This window comes from Erythranthe guttata, chromosome 14 (genome assembly GCF_056151865.1).
Source record: "Erythranthe guttata isolate IM_541 chromosome 14, IM_541, whole genome shotgun sequence".
Classification (NCBI taxonomy): Eukaryota; Viridiplantae; Streptophyta; class Magnoliopsida; order Lamiales; family Phrymaceae; genus Erythranthe; species Erythranthe guttata.
In genome coordinates, this window is record NC_142546.1 from 16,677,391 (window position 1) to 16,695,830 (window position 18,440).

The 18,440-nt window shown below is 34.6% G+C and overlaps 3 protein-coding genes across 3 annotated transcripts; 2 read left to right on the plus strand and 1 right to left on the minus strand.

Annotated features, from left to right (window-relative positions):
- The first annotated feature begins 2,114 nt into the window (after positions 1–2,114).
- On the plus strand, positions 2,115–4,989 carry LOC105965621 (light-inducible protein CPRF2). The gene is made up of 6 exons (XM_012990187.2): positions 2,115–2,608; positions 2,808–2,889; positions 3,179–3,389; positions 4,074–4,149; positions 4,242–4,367; positions 4,446–4,989. Exons 1-6 carry the CDS (start codon positions 2,201–2,203, stop codon positions 4,806–4,808), a joined length of 1,266 nt encoding a protein of 421 aa, XP_012845641.2. The 5' UTR covers positions 2,115–2,200; the 3' UTR covers positions 4,809–4,989.
- An 83-nt stretch (positions 4,990–5,072) lies between these two features.
- On the minus strand, positions 5,073–7,044 carry LOC105965622 (calcium-binding EF hand family protein). The gene is made up of 4 exons (XM_012990188.2): positions 6,657–7,044; positions 6,006–6,200; positions 5,731–5,912; positions 5,073–5,575 (listed from the first exon to the last, which is right to left on the minus strand). Exons 1-4 carry the CDS (start codon positions 6,949–6,951, stop codon positions 5,252–5,254), a joined length of 996 nt encoding a protein of 331 aa, XP_012845642.2. The 5' UTR covers positions 6,952–7,044; the 3' UTR covers positions 5,073–5,251.
- A 2,205-nt stretch (positions 7,045–9,249) lies between these two features.
- On the plus strand, positions 9,250–11,057 carry LOC105965612 (uncharacterized). The gene is made up of 3 exons (XM_012990180.2): positions 9,250–10,224; positions 10,299–10,436; positions 10,563–11,057. The coding sequence occupies exons 1-3, from the start codon at positions 9,853–9,855 to the stop codon at positions 10,749–10,751; spliced, it is 699 nt and encodes a 232-aa protein (XP_012845634.2). The 5' UTR covers positions 9,250–9,852; the 3' UTR covers positions 10,752–11,057.
- The last annotated feature ends 7,383 nt before the right edge of the window (positions 11,058–18,440 follow it).

The window sequence follows — 18,440 nt, forward strand, 5'->3', positions numbered from 1 at the left end:
ATTACATTACAATCAAAATTGTATCCCCTGGCAATATAAGAGGAAATACATATTAACATACAATTAATATGAGAATTACTTGACATTTTAAATATATAGAAGGAAATCAATAGATTAGTCAAATTGATTAAAATAGGATAGGCAAAATCTTTACCTAATGGTGATGATAACATGCAAATTGAGAAGAAATAATTGATGGAATTACATACAAGTTGGCAAAAATATCTATCTTTGCTAGTTTTTTTAGTATTGTTATTAATTGTTGTTCTTGAAAGTCCTTCTGCCCACTTGCTTAAAATATAACTTATCATCATACCAATTTTATTTTTCTTTTATAACCACCCTGAGTCAAGGTCAAATTATGAAAAAAATCTTAGTTTGAGTAATTACAACTATCTCATCAACTATGAGTTTTCTTACACGTTGAACCTTAATTTTGGTGTCAAATTCAATACAATCTTCTAGATTACGTGAAATGTTCTCTAATTTGTACTCGTTTTGTGTAAAAAAATAGTTTCTGATGCACCAGAATCTCATATATATACAAGCCAAAAACACATCTTATGACCATCTTGCTTCAAAATGTGGAGCTTGAATGGGATAAAACAGGTACAAACTTGAGAATATTCCATATAATATAGAAGATTCCACTAAATTTCACACCCTAAGAGTGGACGTGTAAGAAGATTCATAACTGAAAGGTTGGTTGTAACCATCCAAACAGTAGGGGATTTTTCATAATTTAACCTTATATTAGGGGCGACCGCTTTACCCTTTTCTTTTCTTTGAAAAACCAGGTATTTATTAAATAAATGAGAGAAAACAAGAGTCAATAAGTGGATAGCCACCGTCACAAATAAAACATAAGAAATGAACATTACAAACGAATAAAACCAGAAAAAATTAGAATTAATGGCCCATGAAGCAAGATTGTGAGCGGCGAAGCTTGCATTTCGAGAAATGTACTTGGATCTCCATTTAGGCCAAAGTGCCCGGTATTTTTTGATGTCGTCGATTATCACTTTAACCTTCCAATCGATTGAGCAAATGTCGGAAGTGATGAAGAATATATCATTGAGGCAGTCCGATTCGATGATGATGGCCTCTTTGGTTTTTGCTTGATGGATGAATTGGCATGCCTCTTTAATCGCGATTACTTCAGCAACAAGCGAGTCCATGCAAAGGTGGTTGTTTGAATGGCTATGATGATGGAGCCATTAAGCTGCGAATGATAACATAGATAAATTAATACTCCATTTTTTGTCTCACACGTATACTTTTACGATTTCAATTTTACCTACTGAATGAAGAGTTTTTTTTCGTAAGACAATACATAGTTGATAAAGTTAATAATTTTTGTTTCCGTAATTTAGTATTACCTCAAGGTGGCGGCAATCTACCCTAAAAAATTCATACAATTGTGGAATAAATACAAATATATACATATCTTTTATTTGAATTTGTTGATCATGGGAGGTCTAAGTATAATCATTGTCCCCAAAAGTAGAAATATACTTTAGCCCACAAATGTCACATTTTATGTACCAAAAAGATGAAGATAAAATCTCCTTTTTAATTGGTCAAAAAACAAATTATCTTTTTCTTTTTATATAGTTAATATTATGATGACAACAAAATTTCTCGAATCCTTATTATTTTATAATAAAAATATATAATATTTTTATGTATAGTATTATTAACGGCCTCTCTTAATTTTCTAATGCATTCAGTCCTCCCGAACATAAAATTCTGTCTCCACCACTAACTTTTATGATTAATTAAATCCAAATTTTACACAATTTTGATATTGTTAGATTGAAAATAAATAAAAATATAAATTGCACAAAAAGGTAATTCAAAATTATTTAGATATATTACCTTTTTTCTTTTTTTAAAGGATATATAAAGTAGCTAATATGATTTATAAAAAAAAATCAAATTGGAAAAATTGTTTGAACTTTGAAGCAAAATACTTCACATCAAAAAATCAATATTTTATTTTATCCGTACGATTGAAGATTAGTCCAAAAAGCAAGTGGACAAAGGACAAAAATAGAAACTCTTTTTTTCTTTTTTTCTTTTTTTCTTTTTTTAATTTTTTCTTTTTTTAATTTTTTATTTTTTCCCCTTCTCTCTCATTCGTTCATTATATAACGAATAATAAAACGAGAAAAAAAAAGAGGGGGTAGAGAGAGAAAATATGGATAGAGTGTTTTCAGTGGACGAGATATCCGGCCAATTCTGGTCATCCCACGCGCCGCCGCCGCCGTCGTTTCTCCTCCACGACGATGCTGACGTGGACCAACACTCCTCGTCGAAAACGATGGGTATGAACCGCAGCTCATCGGAGTGGGCATTCCAGCGCTTCCTGCAGGAGGCCGCCGCCGCCTCCTCCTCCGATCACATCACCACCGCCACCGTACAACGCGACGACGTCGTTCAGATCGAAGCCAACTCCAATTTTAACAACGATAATCCGCCGCGGCAGATTGCGGCGGCGGCGGTGGCGGTGGGCCCACCCCCGAATATTCCCGTAGATTCCGAGGAGTATCAGGCCTTCCTTAAAAGCCGCCTCGAGTTGGCCTGCGCCGCCGTCGCTTTGTCCAGGGTACAAATTTTTTTTTTTATCTGATTTTAATTTTTAAGGAAATAGGGAAAATAGTAGAATTTGTACCTTATGCTTTATAATGTGTACCTTGTGGTTTTTTTAGATGTTTAATCTCCATCTTCTCTGTAATTTATGATATTTACTGCATTAGAGTTTTCTGTATCTATATATTTATTTTTTTACTTACATTAATTTATAGGCAACTAATGGCAAAGCTCAAGAATCCGCAGCAGCAGTGTCGGATGTCGGCTCTCAGGCATCGAATTCTTCGCAGTATAAAGGTTATTCGGAATTATATCATTTCTTATCGGAATTTTGGATTTTGTTCTTAACCCTGCCGAAAATTCGCCTGATGAAAAATGTGTTTGATGTATATTTGCCATTAGTTGTCCACAAATGAATCAAAAGTATAACCGTTAAATCCCGACCCCTTATATCTAGCACACTGCAAACGAGGGCAACTTGGAATAAACGGGAATGTTTTAAAAGTTTGTAGATTTGAAGGTTTAACTAACTTGTATGAAAAACGAAACATCGTTTCATTTGGAATTTACTTTTTCGACTTTTAAGCAAATGGGGTTTCGCTCCTCAAGACACAAGAAAAGGATTCGGGTGGAGCAGTTGGTGTACCTCCCGTTCCTGCAATCTCGAGGAAATCTGCGGTCCAGGTTAGGTCAACCACAAGTGGGTCCTCGAGGGATCAGTCGGATGATGATGAAGCTGATGGAGAAACCGATACTAATCAGAATAAGGACCCTACTGATGCAAAGCGAACGAGAAGGTATCGGTAAACTGATCTTTCATTTTCCATGTTTTTGCTGAAAATGTTACGACATTCTTGTTTGTTGATACGCATATATATATATATCTAGGGTTTCTGTTTACTGAATTGCAACTTATCTTTCTAAATGAAAGTCGAATTATTAAGCTTTTTTTCAAGAGATGGGCGATAAACCAAAGTTATGAAGAGAGTTCTCTGGTACTGGCTTGTTTATTAGTTGCACAGATAATTATTAAGCTTTTCATTAACCTTTTTTGCTTGAGCTAATCATTCCCTTTCGTTAGTTGTGGAATAATTTTCATTTTCTAGAAGATTTATCGAGACCAAATTTGAAACCACTTAGTTGATCTTGAAACTGTTATATTTCTCTTTGCAGTCCCGTAAGTCGATATTCTAGGTTATGGTTTGAATTTAACTTAGTAGTCTAGCTAAATATAGCATCTTATTTTATCACACGGTGCTCGAATTTTAGTCACCACTCCTGATTTACTTGAACATAAACAAAATTCTGGAAGAGAATATCCAACGGATTTTACGAGAAGAAAGATCCCATGTGGACAAGTTTAAATTATGAATATTCTATTGAGTATTTGTCCTATCAGTATTTCAGAAATTGTGACTGTTTCATGTTAGTGTTTTTTCTTCTTCCTTTTTATCTAACGAACATAACTACTTTTTTTTCAGAATGCTTTCGAATAGAGAATCAGCTCGACGATCAAGAAGAAGAAAACAGGCCCATTTGACCGAGCTCGAGACACAGGTATGTATATAAGCTCATATCTCATCATATCTTCATCGAACATAGTCTTCCAGTAATTGTCCAATTAAACATTAGCCATGCTCCTTTCTTAGGTCTCTCAATTAAAAGTCGAAAACTCTTCTCTACTCAAACGCCTAAATGACATAAGCCAGAAGTACAACGAAGCAGCTGTTGACAACAGAGTTCTGAAAGCTGATGTCGAGACCTTAAGAGCAAAGGTAAGATAAATAATCCTAAGTGACACATGTCATTCTGTAGATAAGTGAATTTTTTTTCATTTTTTTTTTATCCAACAGGTGAAAATGGCTGAAGAAACGGTGAAAAGAGTGACGGGGCTGAACCCAATACTCCAAGCTATGTCTGAAATATCGACAATGGGTGTGCCGTCTTTTGCTAACAGTCCTTCGGATACATCAGCAGATGCTGCTGTACCGGTACAAGATGATCCAAAGAAGCATTATTATTATCAACCCCCTTGTAATAGTAATAATAATAATAATGTCTTAACGAACGAGACAGTTCAAAACGGTGTAATAGATATTCCTCCAGCGAAAAATAAGATGGGAAGAAGTGTTTCTATGCAGAGAGTGGCTAGCCTGGAACATTTACAGAAGCGAATCCGTGAAGAAGCAGGTTCCTCCGGAGTTGGAGAGCTTTAGTTCGTCTTTTTTTTTTTTTTCTTTTTATGGAAAAGATTCATTCTTCCATTCGATTTTTTTAATTTGTGAAAGTTGCTGAGGACAAGTGATTAAATATTTAAAGTTTAGGGTTTTTGCTCATTCTTGAAATTGAATGATTGTAGCCTGTGAATCATTTTGTTCATGGTGCTGCTTTTTTTTATTCTTTGAAACAGTTCGTTTTCATGTCGAATCTACTTGCGCAGTTTATCGAAAGAAACACATTCGAAATCGTGTAATCACGACTTTGAAAACGAAACATTATAATTACTGATAAGTAGGTATCCAAGTATAAAATTGATAAATTACAAGTCCTAGAGGACAAATCATATTTCATAATGTTTTAGTTATATTAGAAAAAAAACAAAGCAAAAATGAATGAGCTCGTCTCTGTAAACCAGGAGCAATACATACCAGTATATAATTCAAACATCTTTCGACTCCAAAAACTGAAGATCGTAAAAGATCGGATTTGTTTCCAGCTTCTCAGCAAGTTTCTCAAGAATCTTCTTCAACAGAACCACAAATCCATCCTTTTCTAGCTCAGCAGCATCGTTTTGGCTATCTACTTCAGTAAATACTGCATCAAGCAGAATCGCGACTTCGTCGAGTTCTGAAGGTGGTAAACCAATTTCAAAACCGTGCTTCTCAAGGAAATTTCTGATTTTTGTGGTGCTCGATTCTTCGATCTTGCTTTCGGAATTTATCTTCTTTACAACATCTTCTAGTAGCTTCTCGTTCACCATTAGCTGCATTATTTGTCAAAAATTATATTCAACCACCAGAAATCGATTGTCTTTAGTTAAGCGATCCAGGTTTTTGGAAGACTAAGTAAGTGAGACGTGCATTTGCACGTATTTTCATGCGATTTATTTATAAATATTATTTAATAATTTTAAGCTACCTGTCTGAGCTTAGAACCATTCACTACTTTGATGGGCTGTACAATAACAACGGGATTCTTCGCAAGAGTATCGGCAAGTTCTTGTAGCACAGATTGCAGTAACTCAGCGAATTGTGCTTGTCCCAGTTCTTCTTTTCCCTCTGCTCCATGCTTTTTTAAGATGTCGCTTAATTCAGCGAATTCTGTTCAATATAGAAATGGTCCTCGTAATCAGAGAGAGAGAGAGAGAGAGAGAGAGAGAGAGAGAGAGAGAGAGAGAGAGAGAGAGAGGATACCGGACATAGGAGGAACACCCGATTCAACACCCATATGAACGAGAGCGCTCTTTATCTCATCCCGACAAATCTTTCCTCTATCTTCAGTGTCTAACTCAGTGAAAAGATTCTCAGCCATCATTGCGAAATCATCTTCATCTTCCAAAAATATTTGAATAGTGCTTCCATTCAGTATTGCCACAACAACAGGATCATCTGACCTCGACACAAAATCAACGGCTTTTCTTAATTATACGATCAAAACATATTCGATTTGGGCAAAAAGGCCTAACCAGATCAAACTTAAGATAACTTATTAAAAAAACGGTCAAACTACCAGATTTTCTTAAACAGTTGTTACACATACTCAATCACTCGTTGATCCCATTTTCCAGCAGAATATTCCATTAAAGATGCTAATGTGTATTGATAAAACACATATATATATATATATATATATATATATATATATATATATATATATATATATATATATATATATATATATATATATGAATTCAACAAATTGAGCAACGAAATCATATCAAATCCGCTTCAATTTTTGATTATAACAACAAATTCCAAAATTCACTGTATAATTTTGAAGTACTTACATCTCTGAATCTAACAATTCAAGGGTTGAAGTTTGTAGAGAGAGAGAGAGAAACTCACCTTTGAGTTCATCGGCGATGGCGGAGATGTAATTTAGAAAAGTCGAGGAGGCATCGGAGAAATCGAGCTCCTTAGCACGGAATGCGGCGGCATCGGGAAATCCGAGACGCCGGAGAGCGGAGGACTTGAGAGTTTCCGGCAGTACGACGCCGTACAGGGAGAGCGATGCTCTGGTTTCAGCAAGCTCCAGGACTTCGGCGGCGGTGATCACAGTAGCCGGTGGCTGAGAAGGCAGAGACAGGTCAGCCTCTCTCAGCAGCGCGCCGTCCAAGATCGTCAATCCTCCTTCCGCCATTGTTAGAGAGAGAGAGGAGAGAGAGAGAGTTGAATATTTGAAAAATAAAAAAAGAATTAACGACTGAAATATTAGAAAGTAAATGAAAACCGCGTGGCGGGTAATTGAAGTTTGGAAATTGCATTTGTGCAATAAAATAAAGAATTGTCAATTGACCAATCGAAAGGGCGAAAATCGGAATGAAATTTTCGAATTCCACCAATTTCGATTCGAAAATATCCGAATTTGAAATCCTATTTTTTCTTTCGATTTTTGAAGTTTCGGTTTTTGTTTCTTCCGAATTAATTTGGAGTGGAATTGAATGATATATAAAATTATCGAAAATGATTTTTGATCCGATTTTAGTTTCAAATATTTCTATGTACTTTCGAAATATATAATATAATTTTATGATATATTATGTAATTCCATAATATTACTTGCGTTATATTTTGTATGAAAATATAAATATAGAAGGGTCTTAACATTTGTTTTAGTAAATTCAAGTCCATTACACGGGGAAGTAGGGGAAGGGGACTCGAACCATAGACCATTACCCTATTGGTAAAGGCTATGTACCAACTCTCCTAATGAAGATTGGTTAGAAGGTCAAGACATTAAAACCTTGGAAAATATTAATTCACATCAGAAACTTTATGTTGCATTTTTTCTTATTAGATGTTCTTATCTTTGACTTTTTATTGCCTTTTGTCGAACCCTAATTTGAATTTTCTTGCATTTTCCTACAAAAAAAGTAAAAAGAAAAAAAATTATTGTGCAATTTCCATTGTATCCGAATTTGAGCAAGAGATTATAAACTACTATTATTTCCGAAATTTTCATAATCCCGTCGATGATTCTGAGGCATTTCGAAATCTAATGAATTTTTGCATTCTGATTTTTTTGGAAGGGAAATTGAAACCCATTTTTTACTTTAGAAAAAAATTGAATTTTTTTTCGATAAGGCTATTATCATGCATTCCGTTCGATTTCCACCCCTGTATATAACGAATTAAAGTACTTTATTTATTTATTATTATTAATTTCTTTTTAATGTTTTTATATTTTGAAACAATAATTTATTAATTTTACCCTCTGAAAATTATAATTTTTATTTGGCTTAATTCCACTTTGCACCCTTGAAATATACCATTTTGGCACTTTGCACCCCCAAAATAAATTAATAGCACTTTGCACCCTCGAAATACAATAAATCATGCATAATGCACCCCAAATGATTTTTTAAAGCTAAAAAATATAAATTTAATATTTGTAGTGATATTTTTTTAGGATGCCAAATGTCAAATATTTTTTTTATTCATCAATCATTTTGAAACTATAAAGTTCAAAAATAAAAATACATTCCATCAACATATTTAAAAATTATATTGTTTTATCAAAATAAAATATTTTACGAAAAAAAATCATTCAGCTATTACGTTATCCAGTTATCTGAAAATTATTTTTTCTTCCAAATATTTTCACCTAATATTTTACAAACAGTGACATAAAAGATCCACAATCGAATAATTTAGTGATAAAAGATTATTTTTTTTATTTTTCTTTTGTAAGATAATGTAGTTTTTTTTTTTTTTTGAATAATCCGGTGTAATTTTTATTTTTTCGCACTTTGTCCGCTCGAAATTAGGTTTGAGGTTCAAGAAAACAACAATTTTTTTTTTATTTTGTACCCCAAAAAGAAAAACACCAATGAAAAATAAAATTGCCTTTATTATTCAATTGAGGGTGCATTGTGAATGATTTATTGTGTTTTGAGGGTGCAAAGTGCTATTATTATTTTTCGAGGGTGCAAAGTGCCAAAATGGTATATTTCAAGGGTGCAAAGTGGAATTAAGCCTTTTTATTTTCTCAAATTTCCATCGGAAAGGGAATAAAACGTCGCAGGAAAAACCAGGCTGCGACGGAGCTGTAAGAAAGGTCGCAATGGCGTCTTATATTTACCCCCAAACCCTATTCCCCCTTCCCATTTCGTGCCCTCCTTTTTCCTCTACTCTCGCCGCCGCTGCTCTCCCAGGTCCCAACCTAGTTGCATCCACCGGCGCCGCGCCGCCACCTCCGCCGTCCAATTCCTCAATACCCGGCCTACTTCTCCTCCCCGCAGCTTGTATCAGGTAAGTTATACCGCCCTAACTCTGAGGTTTTCAGGCATTGTTGCATCTGAATCGGAATTTTATAATTTTTCCAGGAAAAAAAAAAAAAAAACTGTGGTGGCAATTAAGCAATTAAGGTTTATGAAGGAGAGCAAAATGAAATTGGAAATAATTTGTTTATAATAAGTTAATGACGGCCAATCCACTAAAGTCCGGTCAAATTACGTAAAAAATCATTATGTTTGGGTAATTACAATCGCCCGCAACTAGGGATCTTCTTACACGTCCACTCTTGCGCTTTCATGTTTAGTGGAATCTTCTAGATCATGTGAAATATTCTTCAGTTTGTACCTGTTTTACCCCATTCGAGTTCCACATTCTGAAAATCATAAGATGTTTCTCTTGGTTTATAAATATCAGATTGTGGTAAATCAGAAACTGCGTTTTTGCACAAAACGAGTATAAACTAAAGAATATTTTATGGAATTTAGAAGACTGTGTTGAATTTGACATTATAAGGGTGGATGTGTAAGAAGACTCATAGTTGAGTTTGTTGTTGTAATTATTCACACATGAGGGGTTTTTTCGTAATTTGACCTTACCTCTGGATGACCGTGATTTACCTTAATAAGTATTATCTATATAAAAAAAGTTCTCTTATGGTTTTATTGAACTAGAAAGATGATATATGAATCGATAAAAACAGTCTTGTTTATGTGCAAAACATATTCCATACACACATGGTTAAATACTTAAATTACCCTTTTTATTTCAATGATTTCGTCGGCGTGAAGCAATTGCTAAGTAAAGAATGCCGAAGGATAGGAGCTGGGTTTTGCTAGACGACCATCGACTCGACGCATTTCAAAATGGCTGTGTCGAATTTCTAGATTTCGCTTTCAAAAAGGCGGCCATTGATGACAAAATAAGGTGTCCGTGCAGAGACTGCAAGTGTCGCAAAGTCGGCGACCGTGAATTTGTGCACAAGCATTTGCTTTGGAGGGGTTGGGACAAATCTTACGGTCAAGGTCAATGTATCATGCATTTGGAGTCGGACGAAGAATACCAACGTTGTGGCGATCCGGTTGGTGAGGAAATGAAAGAAAACGAAAGTAATAATCCACGAATGGCGATTTCGGCAGACCACGATCTTAGTAGTATCAACGAATGGACCAATAAACACGTGAGTGATATTGTTATTTATTTTTGAAAAGCTATGTTATGTAATTACTTTTTAAAATCGTGTATAATTCGCAGCTTAAAAGAATTGTCAAGAACGCTACTTTGTCGACTAAGTGCACCGAGTCATTGGAGGAATCCGTGGCGTCTACCGCTAATGGTGGTGCGATTAAAAAGCAACTAGGCGTAGAAAATCCCAAACCGTGTGAAATTTTAGTAAGTGAAGAAAAAAAAAACCCTTATTTAAGTTTCTCTTATTGCAAAGGGTAGTTCTTGATTTCTATTTTTTGTATATCTCGTATTAGTGTCCCATATAAATGTTTGCAAATTTAATTTTTTCAGGAGGCTCGGGAAAGAGAGTACGAGAACTATTTAAATGGCGGAGGTTGTGAAAGTCCAGCCAACGCAATAATAGTATGTCAAAAGGTGTTGGGAAAGAGCAAAAAACGTAAATTTAAACGATCAAACGCAAAGAAACTTGCAATAAATCAAGAAAAAATTCCGATCAAGACGATCGAATCCGATCTTTAAAGGAACAAATGCAGCGTTTGGATGAGAAGATAGCCAGGTTGGAGAGCACTATAACCGAATTACGGAGCACCGTAAAGTACCTAACCGAGAATCTCGAGAAACAAGGTTTTGTTCTACCCAATATCCCTCTAGCAGGCATGAACAAAGAAGATGGAAAATAAACTGCAGATTTGATTGCTCTTTTGTAATGCAATGGTAATCTTTTTTTTTTTTTTGTTAATGTATTTTTTAACTCTGTCTTTGTATCTGTTGAACCTAATGGTTGATTCGAATGTGGTGCGATGGAATCTTTATATTTCGTTACAACTTTTGCGATGAGATATCCGGAAAAGTTGCGAGCTTTGCGATGATTTGATCTTCATCGTTAAGGTTAAAATTCCCGGGGGGCTCTTTTTTGCACATAGTCATGATCGCATTATTTCCTGGATCGACCAAGTGCTCAGTGCTGTTGCACGTGAGTCGGGGCCCGTATACCGTAATCGGGCCCGCCCCATCACCGCCGACGGAACCCGGCTCAAGACCCTCGCCCTGCCCCATTAATTGTTATGCAATAGTCAACAAGTACTACTTATATTACATAGTATGATACATTAGAACCTCGATAAATTAATGACATTGTTTAAATAATAGTTTCTCCTGGTCTTGACTTGGTAAAAATCTGCTAATTTATCAGTTCGATGATTTAATATTTCGCTAAATTAATTAAATTTTACTAGTTCCAATTCTATTAATTTATAAAGATTTACCTATATATGTAATTTATTTGGTTACGCCTACGACAATATATATAATATATGATACTAAATATGAGACGAATAAATGTATCTAGTTTAAATTGGATCGTTTATAGAAAGACAATATACTATTTGTTCTAACATGTTAGTCACTCACTCACTCAGTAAATTTTATGATTTGTTATTTTGGTGGTTTAATTTGTTGCCATATTTCTAAGGGTGCAAGTTGGAACAGAATTTTCAATGTTAGCTGGTTCTGATCACAATAATCCCCTTTATTAATAATTTGAAAAATTGCAAAATGGTGAAAAAATTCAGAAAAATCCAATTTAGGGGTTAAAGTGTAAGTCCTGAATATATTAATAGAAATGGTAAATTATAACCATTTTTTAGGTACGGTCAAATTACGAAAAACCCCTACTGTTTGAGTAATTACAACCACTCCTATATGAAAAATAAAATTGAAGAAGGATGGTAACTGAATTATAATAAAATCCTAATATTACAAGAGTTATATAATATAATATTTTTTAACATATATGAAGAATATAATCAGAGAATGAGAGATTGAGAAGTAGTTGAAATCCCGATTGCATCGGTTGATTTGCATTGATTATCGGGTTAAATAAAAACACCCTTGTACTATGAACTTTGTATCATATACCCTCTGTACTACTCATAAATACAAAAACCCCTCTCATTACATTTTGTTCAAAATATGACAACAATACCCATATATATATATATATATATATATATATATATATATATATATATATATATATATATATATATGGGTAAATTACAAACACCCCTCCTGAGGTATGGTAAAATTACAAAAACACCCCTCTTGTTTGGATAATTACAACCACCCCCTCAACTCCTCAAATTTAGTGGAATCTTCGAGATTATATGGAATATTATCACTTTTGTACCCGTTTTATCCCGTTCAAACTCTACATTATGAAGCAAGATGATCATAATATGTGATTTTTAGCTTGTATATATCAATTTGTGGTGCATCGGAAACTGTATTTTTACACAAAACGAGTACAAACTAGAGCACATTTCACGGAATCTAGATGATTATGTTGAATTTGGCACCACAAGGGTGGAGGTGTAAGAAAATATCATAGTTGAGGGGGCTAGATGTAATTATTCAAACAAGAGGGGGGGTTTTGTAATTTGCTCATACCTCAAGGGGGTGTTTGTAATTTACCTATATATATATATATATATATATATATATATATATATATATATATATATAGTTTGAGCTATTTTTCACTATATATTTTACCATTTTCAGTCAATTTTATATGGAAAATTTTGATATTTTTATTTTTTTTCTCCAAAACATCTAATTGCTTAGATTTTTTTTTAATTTTATGAATAAAACTTTTTATTTTTGTCATTTTGAGTTTCTTCATTTTTTTTTTCTTAAATGTCTTTCGGTAGTGCAAACATCCTAAGATTACAAACATTTTTACAATCTTATGATTGTTGAGAATTTAAACTATTGAAAGACATTTCAGAAAAAAATGAAGAAATTCGAAATGACAAAAATAAAAGGTTTTATTGGGAATATAAAAAAAAAATCTAAGTAATTAAATGTTTGGAAGAAAAAAATAAAAACATCAAAATTTCCAAGTAAAATTGACCGAAAATGTTAAAAAAATATAGTGGAAAATGGCTCAAACAACCTATTATATTTATAGGCTTAGCAGTGGTATTTTTGTCATATTTTGGAAAAAATATTACAGTAGGGGGATTTTTTTTATTTATGTGTAGTATAGGGGGATATATGATACAAAGTCCATAGTACATGAGTGTTTTTGTATTTAACCCTTGATTATATATAGGAAAATATTACAAGGTAATAGGGCATATTACAAATAAGCCCATCAATGGGTACTTATTCATAAAGAGGTCCAGACAAAAATCTCCTTTACCAATAAGTCCACACATGGTCCAGATTTTTGTAAATGACTAAAATAACCCCTCATACTTTAATATGCTCCAATTTCATCCTTAACTTAATTTAACTTCAATTTGACCCCAAATTTCACAAATTATTCAATTTTGACCCAAAACTTTTTTTTTTGCCGCCGGATTCCGGCGTTGACTTTTTGATTTTTTTTTCTTTCTTCCGGATTCCGGCGTTGACTTTTAAATTTTTTTTTTCTGTATTTTTTTTTCCATTTAAACAGCAATATTGCTGTGATTGACAGTAATATTAACTATACTACTGTTAAACACAGTAAAATTAACTAAACTATAGTTTAACACAATAATATTGCTATATTAATCTCTAGCACATTAATATTAACACAACAAAACTCATTATTATTGTGTAATAAAGTAATATTACTATGTTGACCGTTCAACAAATGTAAACATAATAAAAAAAACCAAAAGAATTAATATTACTGTGAGTGACAGTAATATTACTATAGCAACAGTAATATTACCGTCAACCACAGTAATATTACAATAATAGACAGTAATATTATTACGTTACTCCGTGAATAACTTAAACAAACAAAAAATCCAAACAAAATAATAATATTGATGTGGTTGACAACAATATTACTATAACTACAGTAATATTATCGTCAACCACAGTAATATTATTGTGTTTACAGTAATATTACAATAATAGACAGTAATATTATTACATTACTCCGTGAATAACTCAAACAAAACAAAATCCTCAAAAAAATAATACTATTGATGTTGTTTACAGTAAATTATAGTGTTTACAGTTATTTTACTGTCAACGACAGTAATATAATTACGTTGACTTGTCAAAAAATCAAACAAAATAAAAAAATAATAAAAAATAAAAAACAATAATATTACATTAATTTACTGTCAACGGCAACACAATTACATAAATGTAATGTCAATGGTAGTACAAATACGTTAATTAACTATCATTGACTGTATAATTACTTTAATTTACTGTCAGTGACAGCACAATTACGGTCAACGTTTAGCGGCGGACGTGGAAAAACAAAACAAACCAAAAAAAAAAGAAAAAAAATTAAAAAAACACTAAAAAAAGTCAACGCCGGAAACCGGCGAAAAAATCCGGAAGAAAAGAAAAAAAAAGAAAAAAACAAAAAAAAAAGAAGAGAAAGAAAAGAAGTCAACGCCGGAAACCGACGAAAAAATTCGGTAGAAAGAAAAAAAAAGTTGAAAAGTCAACGCCGGAATCCGGCGCCAAAATTTTTTTTTTGAAAAAAAAAGTTTTGGGTCAAAATTGAGTAATTTATGAAATTTGGGGTCAAATTGAGATTAAATTAAGTTAATGATTAAATTGGAGCATATTAAATTATGCTCCAAAAAAAAGTCAAAATTGAATTTTTGTGGACAAAATTGATAAATTGGGGTTACAATTAAGAAGTGGGTATAAATGGTTGAGGGTAATATTATGATATACATGAATGTTTCCTTTAATTATAATAAATATTAAAACTGAAATGATTTACGCGGCAGTAAAATTACGAATGTCGTTCACAATTGCATTTCCTTTCTCTCTCTAAAACCTACCCAATTCACTCAAACCCCAAAACCACCACAAAACCCCAAATTTCACAAAAATCCTAAATTCTTCTCAAAATCCGAAAATCTCATCAATTAGAAAGGTAATTACTCATCTAAAGTACTTATATGTATCGAATTTGTTGTTAATCCTATGAAATTTGAATGAAAATCGCGATTTTGGGGTGAGTTGGGGGAGAAAATCCCGTCTGTTCCACGCCCAAAATAGGCGTGGGAAGGCAGTTTCCACGCTTGAATCAGGCGTGGAAACTGCCTTCCCACGCCTATTTTGGGCGTGAAACAGACCAGCCGGCGTCCGGTCTAGGCGCCGGTCAAGGCTCTGCACGTCTGGACCGGGCGAAAAAAATCGGTAGAAAGAAAAAAAAAGTTGAAAAGTCAACGCCGGAATCCGGCGCCAAAATTTTTTTTTTGAAAAAAAAAGTTTTGGGTCAAAATTGAGTAATTTATGAAATTTGGGGTCAAATTGAGATTAAATTAAGTTAATGATTAAATTGGAGCATATTAAATTATGCTCCAAAAAAAAGTCAAAATTGAATTTTTGTGGACAAAATTGATAAATTGGGGTTACAATTAAGAATTGGGTATAAATGGTTTAGGGTAATATTATGATATACATGAATGTTTCCTTTAATTATAATAAATATTAAAGCTGAAATGATTTACGCAGCAGTAAAATTACGAATGTCGTTCACAATTGCATTTCCTTTCTCTCTCTAAAACCTACCCAATTCACTCAAACCCCAAAACCACCACAAAACCCCAAATTTCACAAAAATCCTAAATTCTTCTCAAAATCCGAAAATCTCATCAATTAGAAAGGTAATTACTCATCTAAAGTACTTATATGTATCGAATTTGTTGTTAATCCTATGAAATTTGAATGAAAATCGCGATTTTGGGGTGAGTTGGGGGAGAAAATCCCGTCTGTTCCACGCCCAAAATAGGCGTAGGAAGGCAGTTTCCACGCCTGAATCAGGCGTGGAAACTGCCTTCCCACGCCTATTTTGGGCGTGAAACAGACCAGCCGGCGTCCGGTCTAGGCGCCGGTCAAGGATCTGCACGTCTGGACCGGGCGTGCAGATCCCTGACCGGCGCCTAGACCGGACGCCGGGTTAAAAAGTTGATTTTTTTTTTTTTTTTTTTTTTTTTATTTTTTATAATTTTCGTGCGCCCGGTCCAGGCGCCGGTCAAGGATCTGCACGTCCGGTCCAGGCGTGCAGACCCCAGACCGGCGCCTAGACCGGGAGTCCGGTTCAATTTTTTTTTTTTAATTATTTTTTTTAATTATTTATTAGTTAATTTATATTTGGATACGCTGATTTTTGTAGAAGTCGAAGAGTAGGCTTCAATTTATTTTTTTATCGGCGCCTGGACCGGAAGCCCGGTTCAATTTTTTTTTTATTATTTTATTTTTTTAAAAAATTATTTATTCATTAGTTAATTTATATTTGTATACGCTGATTTTTGTAGAAGTCGACGAGTAGCCTTCAATTTTTTTAATTAATTAATTAATTAATTAGTTAAGTAATTTGTATATGTTGATATTTGTAGATGTCGGCGAGTTGGCCACACGGACGGGGCAAGGGACCGATGACACGTGGCATGAGACCAGATGGATTTGCTGGAATCGAGAAACCGGTAGATGATACTACTGCACAAAGAGAGGGTAGGACACACAAGCGTAAGGTTACTGGATCTACACGACGGGGCGAGCGTAATTTGCGACTGAGGGAGCCAGAGGCACAGACCGATGAGGATGATGATGATTCACATGTAGGTTTCGAGGGTCAGTATGTTTATCCGGTGCCAGATTTTGGATTAGATGACAATGATGATGGCAATGATGTTGGCAATACCGTTTCCGCATCCCCGACTACTTTGACAGGTGCTGTTGCTACTTCATCTGGTGGTGCTACTCATCGTCGGGGTAGTACTTCGTCCGATACTGTTACTCGTCCGTGGAAATTGACTGGTCCGGCACCTGGTGGACCTACTGACTATAACTTGATACCGAGTTTCGGAGCGCACGTCGCCTATGACATTTGGGAAGAAAAGGTAATATTTATTATATGAATTTTTATTGTCTTTTTTTAAATGCGTATAGTAGATAGTTACAGATAGTGAAGTTACAACTCTTTGCCAAACCTCACGAACGAAGGTAATTCCTTGAGACTTACTGTTACCCAAGCATTGTGCAGCACGACGACCCACATTCCTATTGATATGGAATGTGCATAGAAGGTGATATGACTCTGGGAACACATTCTCTAACCCCTTTATCAGCCCCAATTCCCTATCAGTCACAACGACCCCCGGTACATTGTTTGGGAGGTATAATTTTCTCAAATTGTTCAACGCCCACGTATAATGATCTTCATTTTCATGGCGCATAAATGCCACTGCAACAGTAAAATTCAGACCCTCAGAGCAAACACCAATAATCTCCAACAAAGGCATTTTGTACACATTTGTTTTGTACGTACAGTCAAACAACAAAACGTATGGAAACAGTCTCAACATTTCGACCGACTGAGGGTGTGCCCACATCAGATCAATCACTTCATGCGTAGTTGGATCAGTGCGGATCCACTTATAATACTTATGTTCCTCAAGCAACCCAACCAAATGCGGCATAATTGTATGTCCGCCTCTAGCCTCCTTTTTCATTTTCGACTTTTCATTGTATATTTGTCTCAAATGCACATCTTGTGCCAAGTTCTTCTCCTTCAAATGTATTAAAATCTTCTTCGGCGGCACATGACTTTTTGCCAACATCCGAGTGATTTCCACCTCCTCTTCAGTCATTTTCGTAGACCCATGCCCAAACAAATGTACGGGATCATGATTATGCTTCCCATATAATATTCTAATTCCCCATCTATCCCCGTAATGTTGCTTTCCCACCAAGTAAAATTTACAATTAATTTTCTTTGTGCCCGACCATCTCTTGTTTGGCACATCTGTGTCTGTTTTACTTGGTCTCTTCACCCCAAATAGATCACAAGTAAGATATGCTCTATTTGAAGGGCTACTACGGCTCACCAACTTTACACCAAGATTCTTGGCGGTCGTTCTCGCCCATTCTACCATCTCAATCCTCGAGTTAAAAAGTTCGGGTACTATAAAATGCTCACTATGATCAACTTCAAATGTAGAAGAATTTTGTTGTTGCTCTTTATGAAATAATTATAAATAAAATAAGGTTAAAGAAAAAAAAAAAAAAAAAAAAAAAGTGTTCCGCTCCCAAACCGGACGCGGGAACCGGTTTTGGGCAACCAAACCGGACGCGGGTGGCAGTTGTCCGCGCCCAAACCGGACGTGGTTATCGGTTGTTGGCGCCCAAATCGGCCGCGAGGAGTAGTTCTCCGCGTCCGAACCGGACGCGGGA